The sequence below is a fragment of the Erithacus rubecula genome (genome assembly GCF_903797595.1).
Source record: "Erithacus rubecula genome assembly, chromosome: 5".
In the NCBI taxonomy this organism is placed as follows: domain Eukaryota; kingdom Metazoa; phylum Chordata; class Aves; order Passeriformes; family Muscicapidae; genus Erithacus; species Erithacus rubecula.
In genome coordinates this window covers 58,147,900-58,165,272 of record NC_136687.1, presented here as the reverse complement: position 1 = coordinate 58,165,272, position 17,373 = coordinate 58,147,900, and the positions used below count along the sequence as shown (strand labels likewise).

The window sequence follows — 17,373 nt, the reverse complement described above, 5'->3', positions numbered from 1 at the left end:
CGCCGGCCCCGCTCTGTACCGCGGGGCGGTCCGGGGCTGCCGTGCAGAGGGGAGGGAGCCGTGGGAGGAGGAGGAGGAGAAGGGGGGCGGGAAGGAGGTCCCCACCGGGAGCCAGGGCGACTACATCTCCCTCCGTACCCCGGGCTTTCCGCCGGAGGCGGGGCAGGCCGGCGGGCCGATGGCGGGCGGCGGGCGGCGCGGGCGGGAGCAGCTGGAGCTGGAGCGGCTGGGCCCGGCGGCGCGGCCCGGCTCCTGCCCGCCGTCGCCGCCGCTCTCCGCCTGCTCGCGGCAGGCCTGGAGCCGGGACAACCCGGGCTTCGAGCCCGAGGAGGACGCGGCGGCAGCGGCGGCGGCGGCGGCGGGGCCGGTGCTGGAGATGGACGTGGAGTGGGGCAGCCGGGCCGCGTCGTCGCTGGGCAGCGGCGCGGGGCCCGCGGCGGGCGGCGGGCGGAGGGCGCGGCGGGGCCCGGCGGGCCGCGGCGGGGCTGAGGGGCCGGGCCGCCCGCCGGCAGCGCCCGACGGAGCCGCGCCCCGCGGGGCGGCCTGGGCCAAGCGCCTGGCGCGGAGACTGCGAGGTGAGACAGCGCCAGAACCCCTGTCCGTCCGTCCTTACCCGTGTCTCTCTGTCCCCGTCATCTTCTCATCCACCCTCCGGTATCCCCGTCCCGGATGCACCCACAGCTCGCTCCTTCCGTTCTTTCCCCACTTCACTGCCTCCCAGCTCTTACTGCTGGCTGCTTTCCGTGCAGGGAAAGTTTGGGTTGGACATGAGGAGGAATTTCTTCACAGAATCGGAATGGACTGCCCGGAGTGGTGTTGGAGTCAGCATCTCTTTAGGTCTTTCAGGAAAGACTGGATGTGGTACTCAGTGCTGTAGTCTGGTGGTTTGGGTCATAGGTTGGATTTGATGATCTCCAGAGGTCTTTTCCAGCTTTGGTTTTCTGCTTCAGCACAGGTCTTTGGAGAGTTGGAGCAGAATGCTTGTACATCTCTCCTTCTCAGCATCCCCCATTCTATAGAAGAGGGTTAGGATGGCATGGGATATTTGGAGTGGGTTGCTGGGAGGGTGTTTGAATCACTTTTTCTTTCCTGCAGTGTCTTGATGCTGCAGTCAAGAGCTGCCTGTTGTCACACAGCTGGTGACCAGGGACAAAACTGGAAGCAAAACTGGGCACACATCAAGTGAAATTTTGGGGTGTCACTCCAATCATACTGCATTAACTCCCCACTGAGCTGGCTTTGTACAGGATTGATTTGACAACAGCAGAGAGAATGCTGGAGGGGAGTCCTTTGGATTTAAGGTTGTGGGAGCACATTGAAAAACCCTCCTTTGTTTTCAGAGAAGCTCAAAATGTCAGCTTCAAACTGCGAGGATTTTAAACAGCATTGGTTTAAGTGTTGGGCAGAATCTTTATAGTTATAAAGCTGCAGAAAAAGCAAACCATATTTAGAAAATAAAGATCCTTCTTCTGAAATGTGGATTTTCTGAAGTGGTAGATAGTACTGTTACTGGCTGCCATGGCATCAGTGGAACTATCAAAACAAACTGGACTTTAATTTGTACCTTCTCTGATTTTCATGTGCATTCAAAGATTGTTTGCTGTAGTGATTTCTCTGGCTTTGGCTTTATTGCAGCAAAATAAATCCCTCTTGAACATTGTAATAGCTTAGTGGTATGCAAGTCAGACTTGCAGAGATTATGGAATAGAGCACGTTTTCTTTTTAGCAGATTTTACTGGGACCATGTTCAATGACCCAAATCACTTCATAACAAGAAACCAGAATGACTACCATTAATAATTATGTTGTGCATGAATTACCACTGCTCTGTTTGGAGTCTCCAGTGGTGTGTTTGCTTTAATCTGTTGCTGAGATATGCCTGCAAAAAGAGCTGCTTCTCATGGAGAAAGTTAAGTCCTTTTATAAAAACTTTTATTTAAGTTCAGATGCCCCCAGCATCTTAGTTGTTGCCAAGAAGGAACATCCTGTGGATGTTTTTAACTGTGGTGAAAAACACCAGTGTTTGTACATGAGGCGAGTGTGAGAGTGGTAATACTCGAAACAGTTTCTGTTGATTCCTGACCTCCTTGTATAGGCAAGTGTAGCTAAAGTTACTGTAGCTGATAGATGTTTTCTGGCTTTTTGATGAGAATGTTGCCATGAATTCCTGGGTGCAGTAAGTGTCTGGGTGAGGCTTCGGTGCTGTGGAAGTTCTGCACTTGCTGTGGAATAGGTTACACCTTCCCTGAAGAATGTGATCCCTGTGCTGCACAGTTTAAATTGCAAGCCTGACATTTTTATAGGGCACTTGGAGGGTAACTGAGGATTTACTGTTGGAAAGAATACTCCACAGTTCTTTTGACATTCCGTGGATATCCATGAGGATCTTTGAAGACTGGAAAATAGTGCATTCAGTTTTATTTCAAGGACTGCAGGAAAGTTGGCATCGATTTATTTGATGAAATTCCATCCTGGACAGAATTCAACAAGAGGGAATAATCCTTTGGATAGCACAAGTGATAGGGTCACCATGGAAAAAAAAAGGTGTCACTCAGTATTGAAGTATGTTCAGTGACAGCTTGCACTTTTACTTGCTGTGAGTTATGACAGAAGAATGCAGGGAGGATTTAAAGTATTGGGATTTTGGTAATTGCAGCTGTGGGGGAAACTGTAACAGGAGTTACTAAGTGACAGAAAGTCACCTACTTCAGACTATCTTTGTGTTTAGGTTCTTCTTTATGTGGATTCTGTTCAGATTCTAACCTGAGTCTCTGTGAAGTGCCTTAAGTTCCTCTAGTTTTACAGATCTCTTCAGCAAATATCCCAGATGCTTAGAGGAGAAGAGGGGCTGACTATTCTTCTCTGTTAAGGAGGAAGTTAGCAGATGAGTAAAAAACCAGGTGTGTTTCCAGAGCCATCCTGGAAATGTAATCCTGCCCTGTAAAGCTGCATTTGGTCACCCAGTGCTGCTACGTCCTCACGTGTCATCACTGATGTGTGCTGGGCATTTCTTGAAAGGTTGTCTTAGTTTTTGTTCAATGAAGAAAAAGCTACAAACTACCCTACCCAGTAACTCACTAATTGTTACTTTCCTGAAGACTGCTGTATGCAGACTAAGTATGAGCAACTGTTAGTTGCAGATTTATTTGATAAAAGTACACAGGCTCTGTCAAAAAGTTGATGAATAGCAAATGCATATAAAGAAACAGAACAGTTTTGTTGCTTGCAGCAGTAAGCACTGCTTACCTCTACTATATTTGGTACACCTAAATCAATATTCTAATAAGGGAAAAAGGGAAATAATATATGTATATTGCAAAAATGTAACAGCTAATGAAAGCTCCAAGGTAGCTGATGGGCAAATTCATTGTTCACTTAGCACAAAGGTCATTGTGTGATCCCTGGTGCTGTTTTGTTGGGTTTTTTCTTTGCTGTAATTTTCTGTTCTTTGCTGACTTGACTCCTAACAACAGTCTAATATGACAGAGTTTGAGTTTGGAAGCTTTCTGCTTCTGCTCACCACATTTCTTATTGGTGAGTAATGTGCTGACAGCAGGGACTTGGCTTTCTCACCAGCTTAGCTCACTGGCTTTTCCAGCCTTTTCTTCCTCTTTTCCATAGTGTTTTCCTGCTTTTATTATGAGGGTTGCTAGTGCAACGTAGTGCTGTGCTAGAGGCTGAGTTTGTTGAGTTATTAATATTAGTGACTCTGTAGATGTTCTTGGATTTATGTTTTTGTCTTCAAGAATGACCTAATGGGGAGGGTTTGGCGATCAGTGTAGTCAAGTTGCAGCCTTTATCTGCACATTTTCAAGCTTGGCCTTAAAGAATAGCTTGGAAAAAGCTCTCTTATGTAGGGGCTGACATTAGGGAAGGCCCTAAGTTACAAATTAAGCCATATGAACAGAGATTAATGCTAAAACTGTTAGTGCTTGCTGTGCCTGTGAAAGAGAAGTTTCCAGGTTTATGTCACAACTTAAAAATGTGTTAGCTGAAAGGTTTCAAGAAATATCTTTTTTTTTTTTTTCCTCACTTAATCCAGGAAGAGGGAAGAGCTTCCTTATTCCCATCTCTGTTAGCAAACAAAGGTCTGCAGCAGGCAACTCAGCCCTTTGTCTTAGTCTTACAGCAGTGGTTGCAGATTGACTGAACTCATGCTTCATTGTCAGCTTTATAATGTGTTTTGGCTATCCCTTGTTACTGTTCCATTTCAAATTACTGTGGTATGTTTGATGGATCCAAGCTTTTTCCTAGGGAGTTTGAGGTTGCTGCATTTCCATCTACTGAGAATGTAAAGGATGTTCTGAAAGGTTGGCTTTGGTTTAAAACACCTGAAAAGGATGCAAGTATACTGCAGTTCTGTAGGAGTGAATTTTTAGTTTTAAATGTTTTTTCTCTCATCAGAAACTAAGGTCAAATTGCCTTGCTTTAAGTTTAAATAAAGAGAAGCTCCATGAAGAGAACAGTCTGAGCATCAGCAGCTGTTCCCAGCTTTTTTTCCTATTCTGTACTAGGCATAGGAAATAAGGAGGGTGGTGGCTAACTGCACTTTGTTTCAAGGTGGTTGTTCTTTTTGGACTCCATTTAAAAGATCCTTTTGCTTTTCTGTTACCCATTCAGAAGGGATCACCAAAGCTCAATAGCTTCTCTCCCTGTCTTTTTGGGAATGTCAAGCATTACATGAAGGGAGGAACAGGCAGAAACAGTTCAGCTGATGTAGTTGCTCAAGTTGACAGCTAGACTGGACAGCAGTTGCTCATTTAGGCTGCTTCTGATGTTTAATTGATAACTCTTCATTGTACAGGGGAAGAAACCATGCAGAAATGTTCACCAACATCCCTGCTGTGTCTCTTGCCTGTCTGGGAGGGGAAAGTTGTGATTTGGTGTTTTAAAAATATGTTTGACTCAATATCCTCCTTTCACATAGAAAATTAAGACTGCTCCTAAAGGCTCAATAATGAATGGGCATTTTCATTCATCAAAAAATGATTTTCGTGTTTAAAACAAAAACTGCCAAAGCACTGCACTTCCATTTCTTGAAGAATGGCTGTCTGTGCATGTCTCTGTATTCTTTTATCTATTTTTATACCACATGGTTCGAGGTGACAGCACTTCTGCAAATCTTCCACAGATTCTGTTGGAGTTCTGCTGAGCTGCTCCTAAATTATTATGGTATCTCACTGATAATTATATATATATATATCTTTTTCTTTGTAAGGTCTGTGGGGAACAAGGCTCATGGAAGAGAGCAACACCAGCAGAGAGAGGTACTTGAGGAGTGTTTTACGGGAGCTGGTCACGTACATGGTTTTCCTCGTGGTCCTGTGTGTCTGTAAGTACTGTCCAGCACCAGTGCATCCAGCTCTGTGCTATCTGCTTGTTGTGATTCTAGAAGGAAGGTTGTTTCATGTGGGAGAAGAATTAATGGGCAGGTCAACTCAATCCATCTTAGTTTTGTACATCATTTTATAATTTATGCTCTGTGGCCCTCAGCCATATCTTTGGCCCTGTGTGAGGAAGAGCAGTAACACAGTCATTTATTTTCTGTGGGAGGTGTCTCTTAAAGGCACTGCACATCTGTGCTGGAGGTTCCTTGTCTAATCCATGTCATTCCCAGTGCCCTACAGTATCCTGGTTGACTGTCATTACCTACTCAAGCAGAGCAGAGTTGTCCTGAGGTCTCAGTGCCATCTGTGCCAGTTCTGTATGGATGCCTTGGATAGCACAAGCCACCTAAAAAGGCACTGCCTGCCTCTCCTCAGGCTGCTGAACTGTGCCTTTATTTTCCTTGAGGTTAACTTTGGTAGAAGCATTAATAATAGAATGAGGTGTGGGAAGGAGAAGAGAGTATTATAAATTGGTCAATCAGTCTACCTTCACTGCTTTTTGTGTTTTAATCACAGTTGAAAGATAAATGCTGCTTGGTGTGGGTTTTATTTTGAAGCTTAATAGTTCCACTAGAAAATCTGTACAAATACAACCTGATGTATTCAAAACAAATAAAGTACTTTTTTTTTCTTTCTCTTTCCCTCATTCCTTTATCTCTCACTCCTTACCAAATCTTCTGCAGTGACTTATGGGACAGTGAGTTCCAGTATGTACTATTATACAAGGGTTATGTCACAGCTCTTCCTGGAAACACCTGTGTCAAAAACAGAGAGAACTGATTTCAAAACCTTGTCCACAATGGATGACTTCTGGAAGGTAATCTAAACCCAAGTTTTTATATCTCTGTTGCTGTTGTTCACTGGTTCTGTCATGAATTGTAAATTCAACCTGCAGGATCTTAATTCCTAATATGGTTGCACAGGCTTGTGCATTAAGTGTTGTGTGCACAATGTCAAAGCTATGGATCAAAATAGGCCTTTAATATGAGAAAATTTAAAACTCAGGGCAGGGTAGGGCAAGTTTGTGGGATGTCTTTGGAGGACAGATAATAGTAGAGTCTTATGTCAGAAAAAAATATTAGCTGCAATTCTAACACTTCTGTGGAATGGAGAGCTACAAAAACAGTTCTGGCAACATGCAAACTAAAATTCCATCATCTTCCCCAGTTCACAGAAGGCCCTTTGCTGGATGGTCTTTACTGGGAGATGTGGTACAACAACAAAACCATGGCAGAAAATAAAAGCTTCATTTATTATGAGAACCTGCTCCTCGGGGTGCCTCGCATTCGGCAGCTGAAAGTCAGGAATGGTTCATGCTCCATACCTGAAGATTTAAAGGATGAAATCAAAGACTGCTATGATGTCTATTCTGTAGCTAATGAAGATACTGCTCCTTTTGGACTCAGGAATGGAACTGCGTAGGTAGCATTCCTGTAGATATATGTCCTGTAGCTACTTTTTAATATACTTGTGACCCATCTTTCCACCTCAATTTTATGGTGTTAGTCAAAGGAATTTTGTAACTTCTTTCTCAGGGGTTACATCAAAACTTTGTAGCAAGCACCCCTTGAGTTAAAGCATATTTAAGTAACTATTGCATGTTTTTTGGTCAGGTTTTGTTGGTATCTTTCTTGTTAATTTTAAGTTGAAGTTGGAAAGACCAATGTGCTCTGTTTCACTTGTGAACTAGCTGGACGTACACCAGTGAGAAGGATTTGAATGGGAGCAGCCACTGGGGCTTGATTGCCACGTACAGCGGGGCTGGTTATTACCAGGACCTCTCAAGGACCAGAGAAGTGACAGCCCTGCAGATTGCCAGCCTGAAGAAGAACCTGTGGCTGGACAGAGGGACCAGAGCAGCCTTCATTGATTTCTCTGTGTACAATGCAAACATCAACCTATTCTGCGTGGTCAGGTATGAACAGAACCACGACAGAGCCACACAGTTGCACAGTGTGGGTTGTGGACTTGGGGTTTTATTTTGGGGACATAGGTAAGTGTAAAGGGGACAGACAACTGAAGTGCCATGCCTCCCTATCAAAGAAGTGAGACTCATCATGGAGTCTATCCTGGCTTTCCTAGTGCCACACCACCTTGGGTGCAGTTTGCAAGAGACCTTTCTAGAGAGTTGGCTTATTCAAGTAGATACATGGGTATAAAGCATGAGCTTTTGATTTAGACAGTATGAAACAGGCACAGCTGAAAAAAAATCTTTCTGTTTCCTCACTGCTCCTGAAAGGCTTTGAGTTTTAGTCAAAATTGAGTGTGGTCACATTTACAACTTTTGTGGGGTGTCTTCTCTGTATCATATGTGGGTTTATTTCTATTATTTAGATAATTATGCAAATAAATCCAAGTGTCTTTCAGTTCTGGTTAAATTAAATTATTTTTTTCTTTGCCTTTTTTTAAATGCAGGTTGCTAGTGGAGTTTCCAGCCACTGGAGGCCTGGTTACATCTTGGCAGTTTCAGCCTGTCAGGCTGATTCATTACATCTCCACTTTTGATTTTTTCCTGGCAGCCTGTGAAATGTCCTTCTGTCTTTTTGTTCTGTATTATATGGTAGAAGAAGTCTTAGAAATTCGCATTCATAGACTGCGCTACTTCAGAAGTCTTTGGAATTGCCTTGACATCCTTATCATTGTGGTGAGTAACCTTTGTAATCAGGCTAAAATTGCTTTCTAAAGGGCACTTCGTGGGACACATGAATTACTCAGTGTTCCTATTGTGGTTTTAAGGTATAGGACCATCATTAGGAAGGACACTTACAGACTATTAGGCTATTCAGCCTGAATAAGACAATTATGGTCTGTGTTGCAATGCTGATATATTTTGCAAAGTTGGTAGTTCTGTCTTCAGTAGTTTCAACCAGGTGTAAAGTTACAGTATTTGTCCATCATGTTTTTTCATAGTTTTTGTTTACGCAGGCTTAGCTTTTATTGAGGTGACAAACTTGCCTTCTCTTCTACATATCTGGTGCAGATATGGCTTTCAAGAAAATCATCTGCTTTAAAGAAGTGATTTGCATTTCAAGGAATGGGACTGGGATTTGAATGCATTTGCAAAGAACCACAAGGAGATTTATCGTGGTGTTAAATACTCACCAGCTAATACCAAGTTTGAAGAAGTGTCTCAGAATTATAGAGTGCTAGCAGCTGTGTAGGTTAAGTGGACTGTATTGCACATCAGTAAACTTAGTGCACCAGAAAATATGAGCTTTGGATATAAAGCTGCATAATATAATTCTCTCTGGACTCAGATCAAGCTGTGCTTACCAAAAGTATACAAAGCCAGAAATGCTGAAACAGTTCCAGTCCCACATTAATTTTGTATCTTCAGGCTTGGATTAATCAAAAGTTTCAAGTCTTGAAGCCAGTAGTTGTAATCCAGGGAAATCATATTTGCATCACAGTGCTTTGTAAACAAAGGGCTGCTTAGGAGGGTGTTTACATGAACTGTGTGCTGGTTTTTACACTTAATGGTTGGGCAGGGATAAGATGCTTTGCTGTTACACTCAGTGGAGAGTATTCAAATGTGAGTGTAAAATTCAGTTCACACAAGAGGTCAAAATTCTGTTTATGCCTTGTTTGAGGGTCATTGTTTAAATGTAGGATTAAGTACTTATGATTCCCTATATGTGGTGAAGTGTTCTCTTACAGTAATGAACAGCACATTTGCAGAGTCAAAGCATGAAACTTCCATGGTGAAACTGCAGCTGATGCTTGTTCTGGGCAATACTGTTCAGTCTGTGCTCTGGAGAAACTAATACCTTTTTGGCTACTGCTGTCTTCCTGCTCTTTGTTCTTTTTCACCTTTGTCTGTTTGAGTTGTCTTATTCCCTTTTTCATATTTTCTTCTCTGTGGCAGCATCACTTCTCTAATCCTGCTAGGTGTCACTGTCATCTTGTTCTTCACCTGTGGCAAGGAAAATATTTCTAAATTTTCTTACTCCCAGACTATATGTTTATAGTCCAGGATGTTTTTACTGTGAAGTGCATTTCTTATAATGGTTTTACTGTGAAATGCATGAAGTTCCTCATATCTTAACTTTATTTGCCATAAATGTCTCAAACAAGTTGTTTTAAGACCCTGATCACCTTTTATAAATGTGTGTGTTTCTTTTGTCCTCAGCTGTCTGTGGTAGCTATAGGAATTAGCATCTATAGGACATCAACTGTTGATATGCTCCTGAAGAAACTGCTGGAAGATCAGAACTCATTCCCCAATTTTGAGCCCTTGGCATATTGGCAAATGCAGTTCAACAACATTGCTGCAGTCACAGTGTTTTTTGTCTGGATTAAGGTAATTCCAAGACACACGTGTATTCTAACATTAGAGTGTAAGCAGCATTCTGAGTTTCATGAGACACATTATTTGAGGTTTACTTATGTTTCTTTCAAAGTCAATTGTGTGAGAAAGAACAGACTCAGAAAGTCAGAATAGTGGTATCTTCTTGCAGATGAAAAGCAAAGTTGTCATTTACTACAGGTTTAGTCAGCTCTTGTTTAGGTCTAGAAGACATAGTCATGTTTTGTCAGCAAACATGTTAAGAAACATTTTTATTATTCCTCAATTGATAAGTCAGTAATTCTTACTGGGTACTGCTTTGTCTCCAGTCATGTTCAGTAACACATCTCATGTAAAAGAGTGGAAAGAAATTATGTCAAGAAATTGTCTTCCTTGTCTTTTCAGCTTTTTTTTTCTTTTTTTCTTTTCACAGCTTTTCAAATTTGTTAACTTCAACAGAACGATGAGCCAGTTATCCACCACGATGTCTCGCTGTGTCAAAGATGTCATTGGCTTTGCCATTATGTTTTTTATTATTTTCTTAGCATATGCTCAGTTGGCCTATCTTGTCTTTGGCACACAAATTGATGACTTCAGTACTTTCCAGGACTGCATGTAAGTACAGGTATAAAAAATGCAAAGAAGATTTTGGTGCATTGGTGAATCTGTTGCTTTATCAGAGACAAATCCTGTGACATCCATCTAAGCAGATAAGCTGTAGGCACATTACTGTTGATATAACCTGGTAGCAAACACATTTTTGTAACATTTTAATCTCAGTGTTATTGCTGTGAAATTAAATAGTCAGAGCAGTGAGCTAAAAATGACAGGGCTGCATTGGTGTGATGTGATTTTTACAGCAGTTGGTTACATTCCTAGACAAAGCAATGACTCCATGTTTAGTGGTTGAATGCTTACTGAAATATTGGATGCATAATAAGGATAATTCCTGATAGTGTTCATAGTTGCTTGACTCAGAGTCCATCTTAGCTAACCACAAATTCTGTAAGTATCTGGAATTAAGGAAAGAGAGAGAGGACTTAATATAAGATTGCCAATCAATTTTTCCTTGGATGATTTGGTGCAACATAACCTGATTGTAACTGGGGCAATTAGCAGGTTGTTCAGTCACTGATTTCCCCTGCTCCCTTACACTGGGGCAGTATTGCAAAGAGTTTCTTGCAGAGAAGTGAAGGAACTGGAAATATCCTGATGGTGCTGTCAATTGCCAAGCTTCTTCCAGCTTAGAAGGAGAGGTTGGGGTTGTATGTGTGTGAGAGAGATGGGAGTGGATCTCAGAGCTTCACAGAAGTAACTGTTAGTTTGCTCTGCTTCCTGTTGTGACCAAAAGGGAGAAGTAACCACCATGGTTTTGTTCAGTGTGTGGCACCTGGCTGTGAGTTTGGTTATGCCTATAGATGTGCTTGAATTGTTTTTGCAGTCCCTGATGAAGTGTTACAACAGTGCAGACCTCTCTGCAGCCTGTCAGTCACACTGCTAGAATGAAATAGTTTGACAGCCCTTGCACCAGTAATGTTTTCTCCAACTCCTGGATGTGCTTTGTTTTTTAAGATTTACTCAGTTCCGCATCATTTTGGGAGACTTCAACTTCACAGAGGTTGAAGAAGCCAATCGAATTTTGGGACCCATTTATTTCACTACATTTGTGTTCTTTATGTTCTTCATTCTTTTGGTATGTATGCTTTGTTTATATGGGGTGGGTCAGTGGCTGTTTTTGCATCACTTGTCCTTTGACTTCTCCTGCTACTTTTGGGGATTTTTCTTACAATGGGGAGTTTATGGCCCATGAAGGGGCCTGACTGCTACATGGCTGGTCACTACACTACTTCCTTTTTTTCTTCATTTAAAATTGATTTGCATTGTGTGCTTTTTGTCAATCTCATTTAGTGCTCCACATTGTGTTTTTTTAATTTATCATTATTATTTTTATTATTAATTTTATTTTTAAAATCTGAGCAGTGGCTAGTTGGCATACACAGCAAGGCTGTCTCTTTTGGTGAAAAGTTGCTGCAATGTTCCATGCAGTCTCTTGGTTCATAAAGTGCTCTAATGTGTGGCTGGCTGTGTTAACAGCAGCCTTGTTCTTGCATGCCACACACAGCTTTGCCTGCTGCAAGAGCATTCCTTTATCATCATCCTTTTTTATGTTATTTAGTAACCCTTAGTGCAGCTTTTTATTATTTGAGATGAGGAGGAATAGCATTCAGATTTTATTTGTGGGAAAAAACTTTTTCTTGGATGTTCACTAGTAAGGAAGCAAAGAATTGTAAGTGTTTTGTGAGAAATGTAAGTGTTTAGTGAGATGGACCAGGAATCAATGGGAAAATAACATATGTGTCACTATGTGCCAAAGGTTCACATAAAGCAGGTTTCCTATTTGCTTTGTAGCACCTCACACATTCCAGAGGAACCTAGTGTCCAGCAAGGGAAAGAAATATCTTTTTTCTAAGGGGCAACAGAAAAGCACTGGAAGGTAAAGGCAGAGCAGGTTATCCAAAATACTGTAATTTGTTGGTGTTTTTAATATCTGTAAAGCCTCTCATTTATCCTGAAAGAAACGTTGATGCAAGTCCATTGAAACCAGTCTGAGACCTGGAAATTAAGTTAGGGGAGATGGGCAGAAAACAACAACTCTTAAAGTTGGGCAAAATAGCAGCAAAAAAATAGCACAACAGTGAGTTGTTATGTTACCTCTTACTTCAAGCAGAGCTTACTGCAAGCAGAGCTGTAACTAGATCAGAACTTTTTGTTTGTGCTGGTTACAGGATAAGTAGTTGACTTGATTCCTCAGGCATTTTTGTTTCCAGCTGTGTTGCCTGGATTAATTCAGAGCTGTTACCTGTGTAAGTTTGGCCTTGCAGGGTTTACTGCCACTGCTGTGTGTAGCTGTGTACCCTCTCTGGAAAGTAATTCTCCAGTTATGTTAATAACCATTGATGTTGATTAAAATTTATACAACTGCTGCACATCATATTTCAATATCAAGCTCTGGAAGTTAGTTTCTTTTTAAACAGACCACTATTTTCTTCTGACCTTTTAAAACAAAATTCATATTAAGGTCTGCACAAGAAGGTCATAGGAGTAGTAGCACTCAGTCTTGTTGAAATTTGAAATTTCAACATTTTTGTTTTCTCTTATGAACAGAACATGTTTTTGGCCATTATCAATGATACCTACTCTGAAGTCAAATCAGATATGGCACAACAGAAGGCAGAAATGGAATTGTCTGACCTTATCAGGAAGGTAAATGCAATGTTTTGTTTGTTTGACATCTTATTCCTCACAGCTGAACTAATTTCATAAAATACTATAAAACCTGTACAAAATAAAGCTGACAGCAGCTGGTGCAAGTACACATATCAGTTAAAATAAATTCATCTGAACTGAGTGAAAACTTCCCATCTCAATGTATTTCAGTCATCTGAGACTTTGCCTTGAATGATCACACTGAACACTGTACAGAGACTGTACAGTAGCTGATTTCTGTAATCAATAAAGTGATCAGAAATCTCATGTCATGAGAGACAACACAATTTCACTTTCTCTTTTAGGGCTACAACAAAGCCATGATCAAACTTAAACTGAAGAAAACTACTGTTGATGACATTTCAGAAAGTCTGAGACAAGGTGGAGGGAAGCTCAATTTTGATGAACTCCGGCAGGATCTCAAAGGGTAAGGGAGTTGTTATTTCTTACCTTGAACAGTATTCCCAGGAAATGGGATGTTACATTTTGATTTTCCTCTAGCAGAAGTGCACTAATGTGGATAAAGACACACACCAGAGTATTTTTCTCTGCACTATGACTGGTGTTGGCATCCCACGCCAGAAGAAGGTTTTAGAGCTCTGGGGCCTGACCTCCTTGAATTTCTGTTTTGGGTAGAAAATGACAGAAGTCTCTGAGGAAGCAGAGACCTAAGGCCTTTGAGGAAGTGGTAATGTTTCTGTCAGACCACTACAGGAGTTTGTGGACAGTCCAAGGCAAGGGTACAAATCAAGGAGAGATAGAAGGAAGTTGTGAAGGAGAAAGGTTCAATGTAGGAAAAATTGTTGTTTTAATTAATGAAGGGTAAGGACTGAAGGGTTTTTATCAGTGTTGTGAATTTATAGACAATGCTGGGATGTCTTTGTCTTGAGGATGAAAGTCTGTCTGAAGTGAAATGTTTTCTAGTACAGAGTTCTTTCAGCATGTGAAAAATAGAAAGTAAAGGAACTGCTCTTATTGCCTTTTCAGGAAGGGGCACACGGATGCAGAAATTGAAGCAATATTTACCAAATATGATCAAGATGGGGACCAGGAATTGACAGAGCATGAACATCAGCAGATGAGAGATGACCTGGAGAAAGAGAGGGTGAGCTCAGCATTAGGAGTGGGATGCCACCAGCACTGTCTGCCAGTCTGCTCCCTTTGCTGGTTTCCTGCCTCAGAAAAATCCTCGTCTCCACTTTTCCTGTCATTCCTGGCTGTCTGAGCAGAGCTGTGAAAAGGCACAGGGGAGCTGATAGTGGACAGGAGCTCTTTGACCTTGGCACAGCATCCCCCATGCACAGGTGAAAGTTTTTACATCTTCTCTTTCTCTTTGGCTTGTGTTTTCACAAAGGAGGATCTGGACCTGGACAGGAGCTCTCTGCCACGCCCTCTGAGCAGCCGCAGCTTCCCCCGGAGCTTGGACGACTCTGAGGAGGATGAGGATGAGGACAGTGGGCACAGCTCCAGGAGGAGGGGCAGCAGCTCTAGTGGGGTTTCCTATGAAGAGTTCCAAGTGTGAGTTTATCCTTCTGAGGGGGACAAAGCTGCATGTTGGGTTTTGATTGTTGGGTTGTTGGTTTTTTTTATTCTTTTATGGGTTATATAGTATTCTCTCCTTCATATTACTCAAATTATTATTAAAAGCAAGTGTTATGATTTTGTTCTGCATAAGTCACTCCTTTTAGTAGCTTTAAAATAATATCTGAAGTGGGAGTGCCTTAGAGAGCCTTATGGGAGTTGGTTAGAATATAGAAAATCAGGACAAACCAAAAAAAAACCAGCAACAAAACCCCTGTCCTTAAAACCTCATCATTGAGAAGTCAGAGAAAAGGTCATATTACAATAATGCCAGGAAAGACTTTTCTTATTTTTTAAGCAGTAAACCCTTGAGTTTATTTTAGGTTCAGTGGGAACTTTTATGGTTGTTTTTTGTAAGATTACGTTACTTGTGAGTGTGTATTTTGTCCAAAGTGATAGATCTCCATATTAAGTAATTACAGCAAGACTAGCTGAATAAAGAATTGTGTGACTGGGACCAACAAATTTTTGAGATGATGCCCTAAGAGCAGTGACAGCAAATATACCTTTTATCCCCATGTGCCCCTGTTTAACTTCCTGGCTGTGCTGTACCTTGTCCCTCCTGGATGGTAGGACTGGTCTGTGGGAAGCCAGAGGCGTGCTTGGGTAACAGTGGTGTCTCATCCTTGCCTGCTGTGTGTGTTGACATGGCAGAACTCTGGTGGCTGGGCAGTGTGAGTCTCTGCAGCTGCCATTGTTCCCTCAGACTGATGCGGCGGGTGGATCGCATGGAGCATTCCATCGGCAGCATCGTCTCCAAGATCGATGCCGTCATCGTGAAGCTGGAAGCCATGGAGAGGGCCAAGCTCAAAAGGAGAGATGTCTTGGGAAGGCTGTTAGATGGAGTGACAGAGGTAAGAAACTCACTCTCTGTGGTCTGGTCAAAGATTGCATGTCTTCCTTTCTGTTGTCACTTCTGTTGTAATATCTAAACTCTCAGCTTACTCTATACAATTACATTACTACACTATAAACCCTTCATCATCTTACCCAATACAGTTTCTACTTACTCTTACTACTATAGAAATACAAGTTTATAATTTTTCTGCTTAATGTCTGTGTGCTTTTATTTTTACATCAATCCAAGCTTCCCCCAAGGCTGCAAATCAAACCTTTCAGTATCTGTGGAAGTTTCTCTCTTTCCTACAAAGCAGTATAAGAATTTCCTGTGGTTGTATAGGGTTTGGCCTAGACTGCAGTTTGGAAGCTGCACTGTTACAGTGGTGGGTGTTTTTGCATCATTTAATTAGTGGTTTGTCTTAAGTCTCTTCTGTCTTCACTCAGAGCCAGGATTAAAAACATAGACAAAGGAAACAGATTTTCTCGTGTTCGGGCTTGGTTGTTTGTTAAAGACACCACCCAAAATCCTCTATCTTGCCCCATAGCTATTACTATATTATAAAAACCTCAGATTTAAAACTCCTCACTATGTGAAAGTACACACTTCTGTTTAAAATCACACCCATGATTTTAACTCCATCACTTAAATTTGGGAGCCTTCTCCGAGTCCTCAGGTCAAAAGCAGTGCTCTCTGCGGGGAGAAAGCACAGAAAGCCCCAGGTTTGTGGGATGCAGCAGCTGATGTGTTTGAACGTGTTTAGGATGAAAGGCTGGGCCGGGACAGCGAGATGCACCGGGAGCAGATGGAGCGGCTGGTGCGGGAGGAGCTGGAGCGCTGGGAGTCGGACGACACGGCCTCGCAGATGAGCCACCGGCTGGGAACGCCCCTGGGGCTGGGCGGGCAGCACCGCTCCAGGAGCTCCAGGCCCTCCTCCTCCCAGTCCGATGGCCTGGATGCAGCGGCAGCAAACGGGGGCAGCAACATCCACGGGTAGTTTGTAGGGTATTCCAGACGTTTCGGGTCAGGATTGGAAAGATGGAGAACTGGATGCTGCACGTTTCGGTATGAAGCAAGCAAATGCCACTTTATTGCTCTCTTCTAATCCTAATAAACAATTTCTCTCCCCCTGCACATCACACAACTTATCATTGGCAGAAGCCTTCTTGCACGAGGCAAGCATTTTTTTGTTAGACTTTTCTGCTTTTCACAGACTTCAGAGTTCCTTGGCATGCCCCTATCACCTTTAGCTCTTGTCTCACTCCTTGTTTTCTTCTTAGGCTGCAGCTGTTCTTATCTCTTTTTCAAGAGCAAACCTACAGGCCTGGCTCAGGCTCATAAAAGCATTCATATCCCTTTCCTGGCTTGTTCATTACATATCTGTATCACTGCATTGTTCACTACATGTCCATTTTTCCCTAAAAACATTCCCGTAATTATTCAGCCAGCAAATCTCCCAATGTGATGGGACCATTCTGATCAGACCACTGAGGACATCTTTCACTGGTGGGGAAAAAAGTAAATATTCACTCCAGAAATCATTTTCAAGCCTTTGTAAGCCATGTGTAATGCTACCAGTGAGAGTGTCAGCCTTAGAAACTGAAATGCAGGAAACTGAATGGAAATCAGGTGGGACAAAATCCACCAGGACAGAAATCTGATTCTGTAAAAATATCATTGAGAACACTTATACAAGGACAGCAAGCTTCAGACAAAATAATGTGCAGTGGCTGGTACACTAAAAGGTTATTAATTTTCTGTTTCCTCTTGGAAAGTGCAACTTTTAAAGGTTTTTAAAAACAAATTTTTAAATAATATTGTATCAGTGTGTCTTATTCATTTTAACAGCTGTCAGATAAAACAGGACTTTTTTTAAAAATTATGAGTTTCTACTTGTCCTGACTTTTCTTGGTATACTATTGTTTTACTTAATTTAAATTTTTTTTTTTCCTGTTTTGAGAGGTACATTTCTCTAAGCAGAAGAAAGTGCACTTAGTTTGTACAACTGTAAATTG

General features: G+C 42.0%; 1 protein-coding gene across 1 annotated transcript; it reads left to right on the top strand.

The window, feature by feature from the left end:
• Positions 1 to 31: 31 nt before the first annotated feature.
• Positions 32 to 16,614, top strand: PKD2 (polycystin 2, transient receptor potential cation channel). Its single transcript, XM_079307372.1, has 15 exons — positions 32 to 575; positions 5,219 to 5,332; positions 6,071 to 6,204; positions 6,555 to 6,805; positions 7,078 to 7,302; positions 7,803 to 8,031; positions 9,517 to 9,687; positions 10,106 to 10,287; positions 11,245 to 11,365; positions 12,838 to 12,936; positions 13,245 to 13,366; positions 13,927 to 14,044; positions 14,294 to 14,457; positions 15,227 to 15,374; positions 16,122 to 16,614. Exons 1-15 carry the CDS (start codon positions 179 to 181, stop codon positions 16,353 to 16,355), a joined length of 2,709 nt encoding a protein of 902 aa, XP_079163498.1. The 5' UTR covers positions 32 to 178; the 3' UTR covers positions 16,356 to 16,614.
• The last annotated feature ends 759 nt before the right edge of the window (positions 16,615 to 17,373 follow it).

Bases quoted from the DNA above. Each gene is read 5' to 3' on its own strand.
- PKD2 (XM_079307372.1), top strand. From the start codon at position 179: ATGGCGGGCGGCGGGCGGCGCGGGCGGGAGCAGCTGGAGCTGGAGCGG. The intron at 12,937-13,244 runs GTAAATGCAATG...TTTCTCTTTTAG, and splicing joins TGTCTGACCTTATCAGGAAG to GGCTACAACAAAGCCATGAT. The intron at 13,367-13,926 runs GTAAGGGAGTTG...TTGCCTTTTCAG, and splicing joins CTCCGGCAGGATCTCAAAGG to GAAGGGGCACACGGATGCAG.